The 18034-nt window shown below is 40.6% G+C and overlaps 1 protein-coding gene across 1 annotated transcript in view; it reads right to left on the bottom strand.

The window, feature by feature from the left end:
- Positions 1–18034, bottom strand: part of GRID1 (glutamate ionotropic receptor delta type subunit 1) — a 731665-nt gene that overhangs the window by 33363 nt on the left and 680268 nt on the right. The window contains exon 13 of the mRNA XM_028514000.2: positions 12249–12444. Within this exon, the coding sequence (XP_028369801.1) occupies positions 12249–12444 (196 nt within the window). The remainder of the gene's footprint in view (positions 1–12248; positions 12445–18034) is intronic.

The raw sequence follows: 18034 nt of genomic DNA, 5'->3' as shown, positions 1-18034 counted from the left end.
GAGTATTATAAGTCCAACATAGTTCATTGTATGGGATCCTGCTCTAGGAGAATGACTAGGCCTCCCTGCCTTCCCTGTCTTTCCTTACTCCTTGCTCTCCCTGCAACTGGGTGCCAGCATCCCACTCATTCACAATAAAGAAAGATTGCACATGGATGCATTTCTGCACACTCTCATCTCTTACTCATTGAACATTTATTTTGTTTGATTTTTTAAAGGATAGAAGGCTTTGGATGTCCAAGTGCTTTGCTGCTGAGGCTACCTCTGCTCTAGGCCCTGGACACAGACAGACAAATTAATGAGGGACAGGTCGGGCCCCAGGGAGGCTTTGAGTCTAGTGAAGAATGTGATAGAGCAGGACACTGAGAATAGAGTTACATCTGATCAAGTGGTACTCTAGGATACACAGTGTCTTAGGAAAGCCCCTGGCCCTGTGTAGAGGACGGAGGAACTTCAGGTAGAACACAGGAAGTGTGAATACTTTGGCTAAGACTTGAAAGATAACCAGAAACCAGCTTGGCCAACAAAGGAAGGAAATGGTATGGCATGCAGCACACATCATGGTGTACAAATGTGCAGAGACAGAAAGGAACTGTCAGCTTTCCCTCCTGTGAACAGAAAACACAGTGATTGGCAGGAGGGAACTAAAGCTCCTCTTCGATCATGTATCTCCTCCATTTTTGTTGAGTCTCACAAACTAATGCTACAGGCACTGGTGTAACAAAAATATTGAGTTCAAACCTTGGGTCCAGTACTGACTAAAGCTTGATTTTCAGAAGTCTCTTGCTCTCCTCAAACTTTAGTTTCCTCATTAATGAAGTGGGCTGTGTTGAAGCACAACTGAGCTAATACATGGGAGAAAATACCACACTCAATCCATTCCAGGCCTCTCTATTGGAAGCCATTATGATTAAATTATTGTCCAAACATTGACCCAGGGTCCCAAAGGAGGGAAGGCTTCTCAGTAGAGTAAGAAAAAAGAAAACTTTTTTTTTATTTCTGAAATAACATACTGTCCAAGGTCAGTCTTTGTTTTCACTTTGACCTACACCAATTCTAACTCTATGTTAGGAGGAAAGGATTGAGTACACTCTTACATATTAACTGAGCTCAATACTAGTAAATGAGTTGATGAAATAAATGACTGGATAAAAGATACAATATTTCATATAGTAAATCATTGTAGAAATACACATTTGCCAAAGGAGTCTATGTGCATCAATTCTGAGTATTACATGAAGATATCTAACTGTGACCTTACTCAATTTCCTTATACCCACTAAAATTCATGGATCACTGATGGCAATGTTGAATGTGCGCCAATAAAAACATGAGTTGAAATAAAAGTGATTTCTTCTGAACTCCAGTCTCCAGAATAATAAAGTAAAATACAGCAAAAAAATACATGTATATATGCATCTGTACAAAGAGGAAAAAAAGAAAAATCACAATAAAGGACATAGGAAAAGTAAAAAAAAACAATTTATAAAAAAATTCTACAAAAATCCATAGGATTTGATTTTTTAAAAAAAGAAGAAGAAACGCTGAAACCTGAGTATTTTTTTGATCCCAAAGATAAGAATAAGCCCCTACTTATTGCAATTCGCAGGAATATTTTATCAAGAACTTTAAATGTTTATATACTTTTTTGATATCATAATTCTACTTTTAAGAATTTGACCTGAAGCTCTTACTGGTGTGGCTTGGTTGGGCGTTGTCCCACACAGTGAAAGGCTGCCAGTTCTATATCCAGGTCAGGGCACAGATGAAAGGCAACCATCGATGTTTCACTCTCACATCAATGTTTCTCTCCCTCTATTTCTCTCTTCCCCTCTCTCTAAAATGAAATAGAATTTTAAAAAGAGAATTTGACCTGAAGAAATACATGTAGCAAATCCATTGTCATGATGAGGTTCATTATAATGTTTATATTTGTGAAAAAGTGGAAATGACCAAATGACAATTGAGAAGGAAATGCTTAAATAAATTATTTTACATGTATTTGATGAAATATTGATTAGCCACTAAAATGATTTTTGTAAAGTTTTACAATGGTGTTAGAAAAAGGCAGGACAAGTTATATTTTTATAACATCATATTTTTTACAATTTTTGAAACATTCAGAAAAGACTACACAAAAACAAGAGTTCCTAGTACTTTATTTAGGTGGTGGGAAAAAACATATTTGGTTGGTTCTTTTCTACTTATTTTTAGGAATATTCTAAACTTCTTATATTGGTAGCATATTACATTTAAATTATAAGTGTGTAACCTAAAATTTCCTCTCAAAATCTATTATTATTTTAAATATTGACATAGATGAGGGGCTATTTAACCTTAGTGCACTTGGAGTTAGGTTGTAGCAGAGTTAAAAGCATGTGAAAAAGGCTCAGGCATGTTAGGTAGCCAAAACACCTGACACTAAGCCTGAGACCCAAGAAGGGGTTCTGTAAACAGTGACTGTCAAGCAGAGAAAATACAACTCCCCACAATCCCCTACAAGAAAACTACACATTTAGTAGAATTAAAAATGGGTTTTGCGCCATGGCTGGCATAGCTCAGTGGATTGAGCGCGGACTGTGAACCAAAGTATCGCAGGTTCGATTCCCAGCCAGGGCACATGCCTGGGTTGCAGGCCATGGCCCCCAGCAACCGCACATTGATGTTTCTCTCTCTCCCTCCCTCCCTTTCTCTCTCTCTCCCCCCTTCCAGCTCTAAAAATAAATAAATAAATCTTTTAAAAAAAGAAACTTTAAAAAAAATGGGTTTTGCTCACAGGCCAGGCAACTTTTTTTTTCTCTCTGGTTTCCCTTATTTTTCTGTGTATTTTATTTCCTGTTTGCCAACTTTCTCTCACATTCTCACAATGATATCTTCAAAACTGAAAAGGAATTTGGCATTTGGGTTGCAAAATGCTTGTGCATGATAAGACTACCTTAGAAAGCTTTTCTCAACCTCACTAAGCAGAATAAATCCCAGTTCTCTGTCCCAGAAGCCTTCTCCACATGAAGTCACAATCATTTGCTGTCCTTGAGAAGTCAGTAGGGATACCTTGAAGAAAATGACTAAGTCTGATGCTTTACATTTAGAGCTGAATGATAATGAAAATGCAACATCTAAAGCTCCATGGGAGTCAACTAAAACAGTGAATGGAGGGAAATTAATTTATAGCTTTAAATACTTATGTTAGGGAAGAAAACAAGAATAAAAACAATGATCTAAAGTTTCAACTTTAAGAAGCTAGAAGAGGTAAGAACAAATTAAAACCAAAGTAAATAGAAGAAATAAAAAATCAGCAAAAAAGCTGAAATCAATAAAATATAAAAGCAGATAAAATCAATAATGTCAAAGTTGGTGTTTTGAAAGGAAAAACTGTGTCTGTGGATTTGAAGACTCAGTGTTGTAAAGATATCAATTTTCCCAAAATGATCTATTGATTCAATATAATAGCTATCAAAATCTCAAGTTTTGTTAAAGAAATTGACAAAGTGATCTAAAATTTAAATGGAAATGCAAAAAACTCTAAAGTTGCCTAAATCTTATAAAAAAAGAAGTTGGAGAACCTATAATACATGATTTAAAGGATAGAATTAAGGAATAATTATGAAGCTACAGTGATCAATACATTTTTGTATTGACATAAGAATAGCTATATAAATCAATGGAACATAATAGAGAATCCAGAAATAGACAAACACGTATATTGCCAGTTGATTTTTTATCAAGGCAGCTAGTCTACTTGCTACCTTGTTAAGTAGATATAAGTCTTTTTAATAACTGGTACAAAGTCAGTGAATTGGATATATGTATAGAAGAGAAAAAGTCAACCTGAACCACTTCTTTATTCCATACACAAACCAAAATTTAGACGCAGCATATATATAATGTAAAAACTTCTAGAATAAAACTTGTAACTTTCTTAGACATGTCACAAAAAAGCATTAACCATAAGTAAAAAAAATAATATATGGGTTTTTATCAAAATTAAAATTTTCTACTTCTCAAATGATGGCATTAAGAAAATAAATGGGAAAATTACAGACTGGGAATTACATTTGCATTATTTATATTTCATCAAAGACCTATATCCATAAAATATACTTTAAAAAGCTCACCTAAATCAACAGTGAAAACAGGAAGTTCCCAGTAAAAATTAACAAAAGACTTGAGCATACAATTCATGAAAGAAACTATTTGGAAGGCCAATGAGCACATGAAAGAGAGCTTGACATCATTAGTCACCAAAGGAATAGGAATCAAAACCATGAGATAGCCTTCACATCAGATATTCTTGAATTATATAGTCAAAAACACTGACAACACTAAATGTTGGCTAGGATGTCCAGCAACTGAAACTTATAAGTACCTAAGTAGGTTGTTAATAGTGGGAGTGTAAAATAGAGTAACCACATTGGAGGTGATGAAGCAGTTCCTCATAGACATAGGAATTCTACTCTTTCATATTGTACTTAGCAAAGAGAAATGAAAACATATCTCCACAAAAGACATGTAAAAATTATCATGTTGTCTTATTCATAATAGCCATAAGTTATCAACAACTGAAATGTACGTTACCTGGAGAATAAAAAAAACAAATGAAAGTTTGTTCATATAATAGAACACTATACTACTCAAAGGGAAAAAAAGAACTAAGTACTGACATCCCCAACTACGTAGATAAATCTCATAGGGATTTTGTTGGGTGAAAGAAACTAAACACAAATATACATATTTTACGTTATCCTATTTATCTGAACTACAAGAACAAGTAAATTTAATCTGCAGCACTAGAAATGTGTAAGTGGTTGCTTTTGGGAGTAGGGAGAGATATCTAGAAAGTGACTTGAGAAAACTTTTCAAGGTGATGGAAATGTTCTATATCTTGTTTTGGTTGGAGATTACATTGTTATATACAATTGTCTTAACCCATGAGATAAACAATATACGTGCATTTTCTTGTATTTAAAATATACCTCTTAAAAAAACAAAACAATATTTTCCTTTATATTTTTTATTATCTTCTTTTCATAACACAGAGCAGGTACTAAATTAGTTTGCTGACATCCACTGAATGTCAGCCTTGTGCTACAATCCACACTGTCCATTTTATGCATTGGTGAACTCACAAGTCTGGGCAGGTTTTCCTCAGTCTCACAGATAGCTGAAAGGGCTGAATTCACTTGACCAAAGCCATGAATTAAATTAGGCTGAAATTGGAACTTAAATACAAAACTCCTATGTAGAAGCTATCCAAACTACATTTATTGAATGGGGAAATTAGTGAATAAATGAATGAATAAAGAGAAGAGACTATCTGACTTACAAAATGGATATAAGTGCCTTTTGAGCAAGTACAGAAGACATTGAGATAAATTATTATTCCACATGAGAAGGAAGGAGGTATATAGAACCCCTGATCTGCATTGATTTAGAAACAAAGAAAGGACAAAACATATGCCTTAAAGCATGACTGCAAGATCCATAGCTCCTTACTGCTTTCCACTACATAAGGCTGTGTAGTTTGTATCAGTCCATTTTCTAGGCTATCAGGCCTGTGTTAAGGACCCCCTTCATCAACTTGGCCAAACCCTCCTGATAATCCCCAAAATGCAAAGGGGTACCATCCATGAAAGCTTCTTCTTCCACCTCAGTAGAACTCCCAGCATGCTGTGGAACCAGGATGCCTCCTCACCTCACTCCCTCCAAATGGAGAGCACTGTGGGGCACAAAGTTCCTGATTCTTGAGTGGGAGGTAGGGTCCTCCTGGGACCACTCTCTCTTCCAAAGGGCATGGTCCCTGACACTCCACAGGGAGTGTGTAGAGTGAAAGCAGCCCTCGCCACAGAGCAGAGAGCAAAGGGAAGGAACAAATGCAGGTGCTAACAGGCAATACTCACTCAAAAGCTGCTGCCAGGGCAAGCACTGGATCAGCGTGGAAATAAATAAGATTTGTGAGCACATTTTCTCCCTGCATTTGTATTCGTACTTTATGACCTCAGAGATATTTACTGAGTGGAAAAAACCACCTTCTGTTACAACTGCTGGACTCAAAAGCTACTTCCCTCTGAAAAACACTATCTCCAGCTTCAGGGTCTGAAGTGAACTATTTGTCTATTTATTTAAAGAGCTCAATGAGCTGTGAAGACTGACATTTAAACTATTAACACTGTATTCCATTTGACAATGTTATTAAATATTAGATCTGATTTATGGAAAGGCTTAATAAATTGGCAGTCTAGGTCAGCCCTTGCATTGCACAGAAATTGTGTTATGCTGGATGTTACTTGATAGAGTTGATAAGCTAGAGAAAATAAAAGCCCACCGACAACATTAAAGTCTGATTTATTGTAACAAAATTATTATCATATAAATTTGAATCACTTGCCAGTTGAATTCTGCATCTCAGATTTTTTCTAATTGATATTTTAATAGCTTGCAAATCAAAAGATAAAAATCAAAGACTTAAAAAACCTTTGATGTGATACATGGAAGGAGAGCTAAGCCTTTTAAAAATGAGAGCCAGGCATACATCTTACTATTTTGATGATGTAAAAGAGGAAGGGAAATAAAGGTGTAAGTAAAGATTATGCACAGGGAAGGGGGGCATGGAGACATGCTGAGGTATTGAAATGGGGATGTCCCTGGGAAGGGGCAGGTTGAAGTGAGACTCTGATGACTATGCCATGGTTTACTCTTATTTATGTGACCTTCAACAGCCACTTAACCTCTCTGAGGTTCAGGTCCCACTTCTACATGCTGGAGACAATACTAAACGAGTAGTTTTGTTCTGGATAAAAGGAAGAATCTATGTACATCATCTGGCACAGTGCCAGGGACATAGAACCTGCTCAATAGATTCCAGGGAGAGACTAGGCCAGGCAGGAACAAAGCCAGGTGCTGGTGCAGTGAGGGGGAAGCTTCTGGGCCAACAGAGTTAGACCTGAATAGGACAAGAAAGGACAGTCTGTAGGCAGAATCTATATGCTACTCAATGGCATAGAGCTAGATGATACACCACAAGGCATGCCTACATGCTATTAGGTGGTGTCGAGCTATATTATGTGCTGCTGCATGTGCCCATGTGCTGTTAGAGGATATAGACCCAGGGTCAGTATTCCTGGACCACCCACTGCTCAAATTTTTCCTGTAAAGAGTCAGGAAATAAACTATTTTAGGCTTCGGGGACCTTACGATCTCTGTCACAACTGCTCAGGTCTGCCAAAGTAGCAAAAAGCATCCATGGGCATTATGGGAATGGATGGGTATGGCTGTGTTCCAATAAAACTATTTACAACAGGTGGTGGGCCAGACTTGGCCCTTGGACGGTAGTATGCCAGCCCTTTCCTGCCAGTCTTTCCTCAAGTCTGGCAGGTGCAGGTGACTAAGGGGAATGAAGGCAGCTCTCCCTTCTCTCTGAAGATCAAATGGTCTTCCCTAAGAAATGGCTATCCAGAGATAATCCTGAAAGGGACCCCAGAGCTATTTCTCTTGTCCCTTTCATTACAGAAGCCATGGGGGATAACCAGCTAATTGATGGCACTAACTACTTCCCTAATTTATGTGACTCTACTCAGTCAGACAGAAAATAGATGCCTCACTCAGGGACAATCCAGTATTCACTAAGATTTTTTTCTTCTTTTTTATTTTTAATTTTTATTTTATTTTAATCATTGTTCAAGTATTCATTGAGATTTACTGGGTGCCAGGGAGGTTTGTTGAAAAACATGTATGTTGTAGGTTCTTAATAAATAAATGAAACTTCCCTCTCCTTCCAAATTCCTTCCTGCTCTCTTCAGCGAGCCCAGAAAGATCTGCCCTTCCTTGTCTGGATGGACACTGGGAAGAGAGAGTAGGTCACAGTGGTAGGGCAATCATGACACTTGTAACCCCTTCTTTCAGTTCTGATTTGGTGGAACAGTGATCAATTCTTGCTAAGCAGTTTCCCACCTAAACTGGTGCCAAGTCATTAAAAACAGCACTCCCAATGAAAAAGTAATAACATCTCTCTAAGGTTACCCTCCATACCAAGCTTCTTAACTTTAGCAGCAATTAGACATCATTTCACTACTAAGCACTCTCCAGAAATGCAGCAGAGTCACCAAGAAAGAATTGAAAGTTAGAAGTGGGGTCATCTTCCCCTAGCTGAAGAAGTTTCCTGCAACACCCCTCAGGAGCATCCCCTCCTCACCTTTGCAGATGGCCTGCTCCACACAGAAGCAGGCTCTGTTTGGTATTTAGAGAAGCCACTTGTCCTTGAATACCAAAATTGGGTCCATATTTCCCAACATGCTGGATTTTTCCTTACAGTGCCTGGATTCAGAACATGACCCTCACTCAGGACATGGCCATTGCCAGCCTGGTCTGCCAATGCCCAGGATTCACAAGGTTTCCGAAGCCATGGACTGGGGGTTAGGGGTAGCTCTGTAGGGGCTAGGGATGGGAAGAGTTTCATAAAAGCATTTAGGTGCAGTAGTCATCCAAACAGTCACAGGAAGGAGAATCTGAGAGTGAATCTGAGCTCTCCTTCCAGTAAAATGTGCAGTGCACTCCATTTCAGACAGCACTATAAACTCAATTTTATGACACTAGTTATAAAATCCTTAACATTTGTCTGCTGCTGGAAATAATTTTTTTTCTTAAAGATCCAAATGCAAGAGAAAGATTTGTGACCCCAAAGCCAGGTTGTGAGTTATAAAATGAAGTTTTCATAAAAGTAACATATCCCATGTACTGAAAAAAAAAAGAGTAGGTTCAACATTATGAAGCTATAGGCATTTGTAAGGAGTCCTATACTTACATCTTCCATTATTTATTTTTCTTAACCTTGCTTTATTGATGAGTAGGGCCCTAAATATTACCAGAAGGCGAATGATTTCTAATTGTCAGCAACAGACAAGGGGTAAGTAGTGTGACAAAGAGACATTTCCCTGATGACCCATATCCAAATTTATCACCTTCCAGAGGGGTTTAATAGTGGTGTCTGCCCTTGTGACATACACCAGGAGGAGAAGTAGGCAGCACAGGGGAGCCTGCAAGGAGAGAAGGAGCTGGCATGTGAGAGCCAGACTTGGCCTGCCTTGGTCTGGACTTATTTATTTCAAAGAGCAGGTTGGTGCACAGAATGGGATTGATCATAATTCTTGGTTCCAAACACCCATCCTTTTGTCCAGGAATGGCCAACTTTTTAAATTAACTCATTTATTATTTATTATAATGAGAAATACACTGTTTAAAAAGACCTTGAAGCTAAAGCCTACACTGAACTTGACTTATATCCATGAATAGGCTTTTCTCCCCACCCTGTGGCTCTGCCCCTCCCCTCTGCAGTAACCACTTTCATTAAGCTTGTGTTTTATCATTAGTATGGATGTGTGTATGAGTCCCATATATTTTTAAAAGGGTATTGTGTTGTAAGTTATTATTATATGACCCATATGAAATTACATTTAATGCCTTTCATTTACTCATTGTTATTCTGTTAAGATTCATCCATACTATTACATGAAGCTAGAGTGGATTCATTTCATTGCAGGTTATATATTTTTTACCCTGTTAATGCTCACTTGGATTGTTTCCAGGGATTTGGCTCCATAAGCAATGCTTTTTTTGTCTCTGGAATGCATATGGAAGTTTACTTGGGATGAATACATAGGAGTAGAATTGTTGGATTATAGGGAATGCAAATACTCCATTTTATAAGAGAATGACAAACTAGTTTGTAAAGTGGTTATACTGAGTACACTCCCACTGCAACTGACCACCTGCTATTCCCATCCTCTCCACCACCTCTTATTTTGTGCAAGTCTAATTGGTATAAAATGAAATATCTTTATGGTCTCAATTTGCATTTCCTGGATCACTAATGATTTTGAATATCTCTTCAGGTAATTATTGGCCATATGCGTTGTCTCTTCTGTGAAAGGCCTTGTAAGTCTTTTGCCCACTTTTCTATTAAATTGTTTGAACTTTTCTTATTGATTTGTAAAAGTTATTCATATAATCTTGATACTAATCTTATACAGGTTTTATGCACTATAAATATCTCCTCCCAATATGTTACTTGCTTTTATATTTTTAGTGTTTTGTAATTAATATAAATTTAGTAAGTCAAAATTAGCTATCTTTTCTTTTATAACAAGTGCTTTTTATAGCTTTGTTGCAATGAATCTTCATAAGCATCCTATGTGGATGGGAGTATTGGCTCTCTAAGAGAGACAAAGAAAGCAGACAAGAGGAACTCTAAGGCCATTTGGCCCAGGACTTACATTAATGAAAAGCCTTAAATCAACTTTGTATTCATTATCTCCAAATGAGGTCACCTACAGCCATGAATATTCCCTGTCAGGGATGAAAGAAGACCAATGGCTCAAGGTCAGAGCACCATCCTATGTAGTGCACTAAAAATGAAGAGGTTTTAATAAATCTTGTAAGCATGGGAATAGCAACATTTATATTGCACTTTATTATATTTGCTAGGGTATTACTTCATTCAATGTAAACATTCAAACTTTATCATAATGTGAACTTTTAAATGTTTTAAGCATTGAAAGAAACCCCAGAGTTGCCCAGGCCTCTCTCAACTCTGAGGGTTTCAGGACAAGAAGAGTGGTGCTCCAGTTCACACAGCTGGTGAGCAATGGAACTGGTACTCACACTCAGATGTGTCAGGCTCCAAAACCCAGACACTTCCTGCTTTTCAAAGTGGCTCAGGGACAAGAAGCCATCCTGAGCTAACTGCAATGTGAGGACACATGCCTGTGGGGTTCTCAATATGCCCAGGTGCTACAGCCAGCCATCATGTCCCTCCCCAGGACAGAGGCCACGCTCAGACAGAATGCCCACTGCTTCTGAAGCAGGACTACATCTCTACCTCTCTCCCTGAGCCTCCTTGGGGTTCTCCTGGGAGGGCTGGAAGATTGCTGAGGACGCTTGTCATCATGAAGAGCAGGGTGGTGGACCCTGGTGGCCCTGAAGCATTCCCCAGACTGTCCCTTTATATCCATTGCCTTCTGCATTCAGGTCAAGTGATCTCCAAGCAGCTGGGGGTACTGAACCCAGGTGTGTGTGTGCATAAGTGTGTGAGTATGTGGCAGAGTGTGAAAACCTATGAGATGGTTCCATAGACATAGATACCTGAGGCAGGCTGGACAGGGGTCTGTGTGTAAGATCATGTGTGTGAGTGTATGTGAGCCTGTCTGAGTGTGTGTATGTGAGAGAGAATGCACACGACTTTGTGTGGAAAGTGCCACAGAAGGGGTGGGCAGGTGGAGAGGAAATGGAAGGGAGGGGAGCTGAGGTACCCTGGAGAACCACCCTGTTCAGAGAGGCAGTGGTGCTGGACATGAGGGCACATCTTTCTCACCTCATTCACTAATGGCCACAGGGACAGTAGCCACTAGATGTGAGGATCACTGGACAAAGGATATCACCAACAGCAGCATGCTATGACACCTGCCTTCATTTCATTCTCTTCCTCCTCACTGATCTCCACAGCATTTGGTGGAGAAATGCCAAATACCTCAGCCTGAAATCCCTGGCGTTGGCCCTAACAGGAGGGTGACCTAGTGTCTCTGATTCTCATCTGTATAATGGGGTAATGATGATCAATTCAGTTCATAATGGAAATTAACTGAAATAAATTAGCAAATTCTGAGTGCTAAAGAATGTGATGACTTTTCTCCACCCTCCCTCTCTCTTGGCTTCTTCCAACCCTATCCTCCCTTGTTTTCTGCAAGCACAGCCTCCATCCTGAGCTTGATGCCCTTACCACCATCTCCCAAGCACACCCCTTCTCCACAGCTGAGACCCACAGTGTACCACTCTCTCCTGAACCTTGTTTTCTCACTTCCCCCACCTCTTGCCTGGCTCTCTGCTTTTTCCTTTCTGAGTGTTTTTATGTGGGGTAAGAAGGCACTCCTGGGTCACCATCTTATGAGCCCACAAGGAGGGAGGTTCTTGTCTCAAGCTTAACCAGCCTGCTCTGCACTGACCCCCTTGAAAACCAACCATGTGGTACCTACAGGCAGCCTCTTCCTCTTCTGTTGCCAAGAATGAGCACCTACCTAAAGAATATGTGTGCATTTCCACTTGACACTCACAGGCCAGGGAGAAATGCCTATCTGACCCACTGAAGATGGATGACTCTGCAGGTGACAGGGCTGTTCAAAGAAGATGCCCACCTTGGGGATGACTATTCCCACAGCACCTATCACAGCACACATATGCCCAGATGGCCAGCTCCCGCCTACCTTCCTGATGCCTTCTGAAGGACTGGACACACAGTTGTCAGCCCCTCCATTCTTGCTGATGGTCCTCCAGAGCTCAGCAAATGTACTGTCCTGCTCCAGGGGGTTGGTACCCTTGGCTCGGAAGTACTCATACACAGCAGAGTCCCGGACGGTGCCATAAGATATCTCCACTTGTTTGGACAGGTCCTGGAATGTCCTGAAATGCAAAAACATTGTGAGCCATGGGCCCAGGCTGCCACTGAATGGATACAATGGGCTGCAAGGCCCTCCTGAGATCTGAGCCCAGCTGTGACCCATGGCCCACATTCTTCACCATTAATCCCCAGCAGCACAGATCCCTCAGCCCAGAGTGTGACTTGCCAAGGCCTCTTCTATCAAAGTTATGTTTCCTCAGCATACATTAACTCAGTAAAGTTATCCACACCTAAAACCAGGTCCTGTGCTAAGTTCAAGGGACAAAAGGATGAATAAGACATGATTCTTGCCTTCAAGGAGCTTACAGTCTAGCTTCAGAAACATATAGACAGACAATCACAAAGTGGGAGTCAGGGCAACATGAGAGGCTGGATACTGACGGCCTCAACTCAAACACCTGCAGCACGGGAAAGAAAAATATGTTCATAAGAGTGATGACAGTGACTGCTCTATGACCCTGAGTGCTGGAGTGGGCCAGACACACACCCAGGGATTATACTAATTAAGAGGCACATGCCTCCAAAGCTCACAGCTCTTCTGGAGTTCTAACCTGTTGTCAGCTTTTGGGCATCTCCCACCAATTTGTTTGTCAATAAAAAAATAAATTTGGGTTTTTATATGAGATCAATGATTTTCTTGTGTTGACCATTACTTAAAAGATGGCAAAGATAAAACCAGACATTTCTGAGGGCCTTGGGTTTTTTGTACATGGAAGAGAAGCAGGTAACTCAGGCCAGGTATACACTGAAGGAAGGGGTGTATCAGAAAAGCCTAGAAACAGCCCAAGACCCAGTGGCAGAGGAGGAGGAGGAAAGCCCTCTGGTGTAAGAAATGGAGTCACACTAGAAAGGACCAACGGGCACAAAGTTCTTACTTGCCCAAGAGAGCCGCACCTGGCTTAGTGTGTTGAGAGAATGTCACACAAAGAACAGAATTTCAAAAAACAAAAAGCTTGGTAGTGAGACAGGCTGTTACTACAGGCTTCAACTGATTGCTCTTTGCTTATTTCTCTTCTGGAAATTGGTATCCTCTTTTTTATCAACTAGAATAGCATCCCCACTTCTCACTGAGTCATTGTTCCAAGGAAATCTAATCTTCTTGACATGACCTTCAAAATCCTCCATCCCTGGTCTCATCTGCAGCTGTTGCTCACCCTACACACAGCTCCATAGTCAATGTTGAAATGAGAACTCCCACACAGTCCACCTCTATAGCACCAAACCATGGATTCCCTCTGTCTGGAATCCCTTTATCTCATTCATTCATGTGATACACTTCTACAAACCTCTTGATGATCCAGCTGCTACCTTTCCCCACAGGAAGCCTCTCCCCATGGCTACCCCTCAACTCCTGGTGCCATCTCTACAATTTGCATGGCTCTAGGACAGCATGATCTCCCTGACTTCAGAGTGTGGCACACCAGGGTGGGATCAAGCAGGGACTCTGGAGTCCAACAACAGGCCTTACTTCCCAACCACCATCACTAAATACTGAGGGCCTGGGCAAGTTAGCTAAACTCTGTGCCTCAGTTTTCAAATCTTTTAAAAATAAGGTTAGAGTAACAAACTATAGAAATGCTCCCTGAAAGTATAGGCACGGAAAGGCAAATACCATATGATCTCACCTATAAGTGGAACCTAATCAACAAAACAAACGAGCAAAATATAACCAGACACATTGAAATAATGAACAAACTGACAGTAACCAGAGGGGGGGAAGGGGATAACAAGGGAAAATGGGGAAGGGTCATCAAGGAACATATAAAAGGACCCCTGGACAAAGCCAAAGTGGGGTAGGATCAAGGATGGGAGGTGAGGATGGGTAGAGAGGGTGGGGGGTAGGGGTCGGGAAATGGAGACAACTAACTGTACTTGAACAACAATACAAAATTTTCTGCCCTGGCTAGTATAGCTCAGTGGATTGAGTGCAGGCCTGCTAACCAAAGGGTTGCTGGTTCAATTCCCAGTCAGGGCACATGCCTGAGTTGCAGGCCAGGTTCTCAATTGGGGGCACATGAGAAGTAACCACACATTGATGTTTCTCTCCCTCTCTTTCTCCTTCCCTTTTCCTCTCTCTAAAAAATAAATAAATAAAAATTTAAAAGAATTTTCTTAAGAAAGATATAGATAAATGAATGAATGAATGAATGAATAGTTAGAAGCAAAGCCTACAGCAGAGGGCTGCAGTAGAGATTAAATGGGATTATGTGTATTCAGCTCTTAGAGCAGTGCCTGATGCAAAGTCAGTGTCCAGTAACTAGCAGCAATTATTCTGCACTATTATTATCTATATATGTCCTCCATTAGAGTTTAAGAATTTGGAAGGCTGAAGCTGAAGCTGCCCATGTTTGTATCTGCAACACTGAACCCAGGCTGACACCAGCCTTCACAGCATGTGCACTGAGGAGCCAGCAATGAATACTTCCTCTTGCTTTGGGGACATACTCCGTAGCAATCTTTCAGGCCCTGCTACACAGTCCAGAATCAGAGCTCAGTACTCCTTTCAATACATTACAAATGAAAGGAAACATAAAATAACAAATTTGATGAAGAACTATTTCTAATTATTGTTCATTATTTATATCTAATTGAAGCAAGATGTTGCTGTGCTTGAAGGGCCCCAAGGGCTATAACTCCATTGTAATTTACCTGCAAAGGAGGGGGATCTTTCCCCCTACATTTTAATTTTTTCTCATATTAATACAAACAAACACAATGCTTTGATGAATGGGAAACATCAGAATGAATTACACAGTTGAGTCTAAATACTGAACTGCTCTACATGACTGCAGTTTCCATAAGTATGGATTAAATGGATTACTTCCAAGGCGTGCAGCACTACTGTTTCATCCCTACATTTGAAATGGAGATGTCTTCTTTTCCCTTGGTATTTATTCACAACTGTGCCCCTGCACAGAGGTTCACAGAGCATCTCTAGATGACAAACAGGCAGCCCAAATGCTTATGGCTTCACCTCCATTTTTGTCTTAGTAGAACTCAGTGTTTCTACCCCAAAAATATTCCCCCCATCTCTGCTATGCCAACCTCATGGTTCAGGCCAATCAACTCCATCCATCACCTCCCATAACCTTTAGTCTATGTAGAGGGATCTCTCTCATCTCAAATTCACACTTTTTCTTTCAAAGATTTCCAAGCTCAATAATGTGCCCAGCACACAGTGGGTTCTACCATATTTCAGAGTGACAATACCTATAAAAAGCTATTTAGAGGTTTGAACAGGAAAGCCCAACTATTCACACACCAAAGCTGCCTTCCTGGAGCACTCATCATCTTGAGTGCACAGTTTTGGAAGGGACACATGGGGAGGAATAAAGGAGAACATGGGCATCCAACCACCCAGGCTCCAAGCCAACACTGGCAGGCAGCAGAAAGCAGATGTTTCTATTAAATAGGATGGCCCTTGAAACAAGCCAGGGTGCCTAGCCTGGAGAAAGCTGCACTAGCACACATCTAATTTAGCATCTTTGGCAAACTAGTCTCTTCAGCAACAACTGCTAGAAAGTGCCTCCCCCACTCCAGAAATAAGAAGAGCTGCTCATCATAGGTAGGGCTTCTATAAACCTTAGGTACCTGATTAACTAGCTGAAATAATTCAACCAGTTGTTCTACCTACAGTCACTGAATACCTACTAGGTAAGGCTCAGCAGCACATAAAGCAAGGACTATCCCTCTCATGGGGTCCACAGAGAGAGATAGGCAAATGGTCAGAGGAGCAACTAAACAACATGAGAGAGACTAAAAGCAGAATTCTGCATGGGGGAGCCCAGAAACAGAGGAGGAGCAGTCAGTGCCTTCGGAAAAAAAGAAATACTTCCTAGAAGTGAAAACATTAGGCTGAGTCATGAAGGATGGGTAGAAGGAGCCAGATAGAGAACCAAGGGGTAGAGAAGGCACTGATATGTTTAAACACAAGGTTCATTTGGGACACATAGCATGGAGCAATTTGTATCAGCTAAAACAACATAGGTTTTGGAATCAGACAGACATGGGTATGAATTCTGGCTCTGAATGGCTGGACTGTTTTAGGTAGACCAGTAGCTCTCAAGGTGTGGTGTCAGGGCTGTGACATCAGCACCATCTGGACCCTTTCAAGAAATGCAAATTCTTGGGCCTCACATCAGATCAACTGCCTCAGAAATTTTGGGGTGGCCCTGACCAATTTGTGTTTTCACCACCCTCCAGGTGATTCTGATGTATGTATAGGTTCTATAAGCACTGACTGAGGCAAGCCTTTCAGTGTCTCAGGACTTCATTTTCTTAATTCATCTCTTTCTAACAGGATGGGTGAAGATTAAAGATCACAGACAAATATTCAGCATGTTCTCAATGGTTAATAAATAGGCTCTTCTGTTAGGCTACCAATAAGTCATTCAAATCATTGAATGACATATCAATATGATAAGTCACATAAGGCCACATGAAAGAGTGACAGGTGATGGCACCCAGGTGGTCACACCTGGATGGAAGTAGTTGTGGGCAGGCAGCATGTTTCCAGTGCTTCCAGGCTCATGGCATCTTCCCATCTGTCTCCCCAGTAAGATGCCTGTGGTAGATCTTATTTCCCCCTCATTGCCAAGGTACATGCAAATGATTGACTATCTGTGTCCAATCTGCCATCTTCATGCATCTGCCTAAAGTGGTGATCTGATCTGAGAACATCTGAACCCCAGGATGTGCATGGAAACACCAAAATTCCCTGGTAGGCAACCTGGACCCTAGTTTTTATAGCTCATGAAGGTACCTGCTTAGAAGAGGCCTCCCTGAGGAAATTCTGAACATCTGGGCAATGAAAGCTGCTAGAGGAGATGTCTTTAAAGGCATCATCCCCAGGCTGCCCACCTGCTCTGGATTCACTAATTAGGTGTCAAGGTGTAGGCATGTGCACATTGTACCTTACTCTTTACCTCTCTGGTCTGCTGCCTACCTCTATACTTTACCTTTCAGAAATCTTCTGTGTTGGCATCCTCCCATGGCAAAGCTTAGCCTCCCCTCTAACTTCAGTCAATACTTTTCACTCAAACGTACACTAACTGAAACTACATTTGGGACCAATGGGAGCTGCTCTTTTGTATCTCCTGGCCTAGAGTGCTTCTTTTTGGGGTCTCTCTTAACCAAAGCAAATCAGCATAGCTGATTCCAATAAGAACATGAGAATGCTTTATAAAAGGACTTTGAAAGTATCCCTTGCCTCTGAGAGCAGTTTCCTCCAATTAAATATGCACCTTCTGATAGACCCACAAGTCTCCTTCAGCCATGGTCAAGGACAGTTTATCCAGCTCAGCACCACCTCTCTTCCTCCCCATACCTTTCTCCATAAATCAATCTTACTATTTCCTAGATACATTTTCATGAACAAAGAGATAAATGTGTTTGCAACACGAGAAAAATCAATAATGCAGCATTTATAAATACATCTTTGCATGTTACAGAAATATTTACATTGGCAATGAAGATAAATACACTTGCAACAAATCAGAATCAATATACACCATATGTAAAACAGATTTCAACAACTGTGGGGTTGCCATAATATTGGCCCTGATTAATTTAAATCCCAAAGTCCTATTATTC

This window comes from Phyllostomus discolor, chromosome 5 (assembly GCF_004126475.2).
Source record: "Phyllostomus discolor isolate MPI-MPIP mPhyDis1 chromosome 5, mPhyDis1.pri.v3, whole genome shotgun sequence".
In the NCBI taxonomy this organism is placed as follows: domain Eukaryota; kingdom Metazoa; phylum Chordata; class Mammalia; order Chiroptera; family Phyllostomidae; genus Phyllostomus; species Phyllostomus discolor.
The sequence above is the reverse complement of the archived record's forward strand: the minus strand, read 5'-3'. Positions and strand labels throughout refer to the sequence as shown.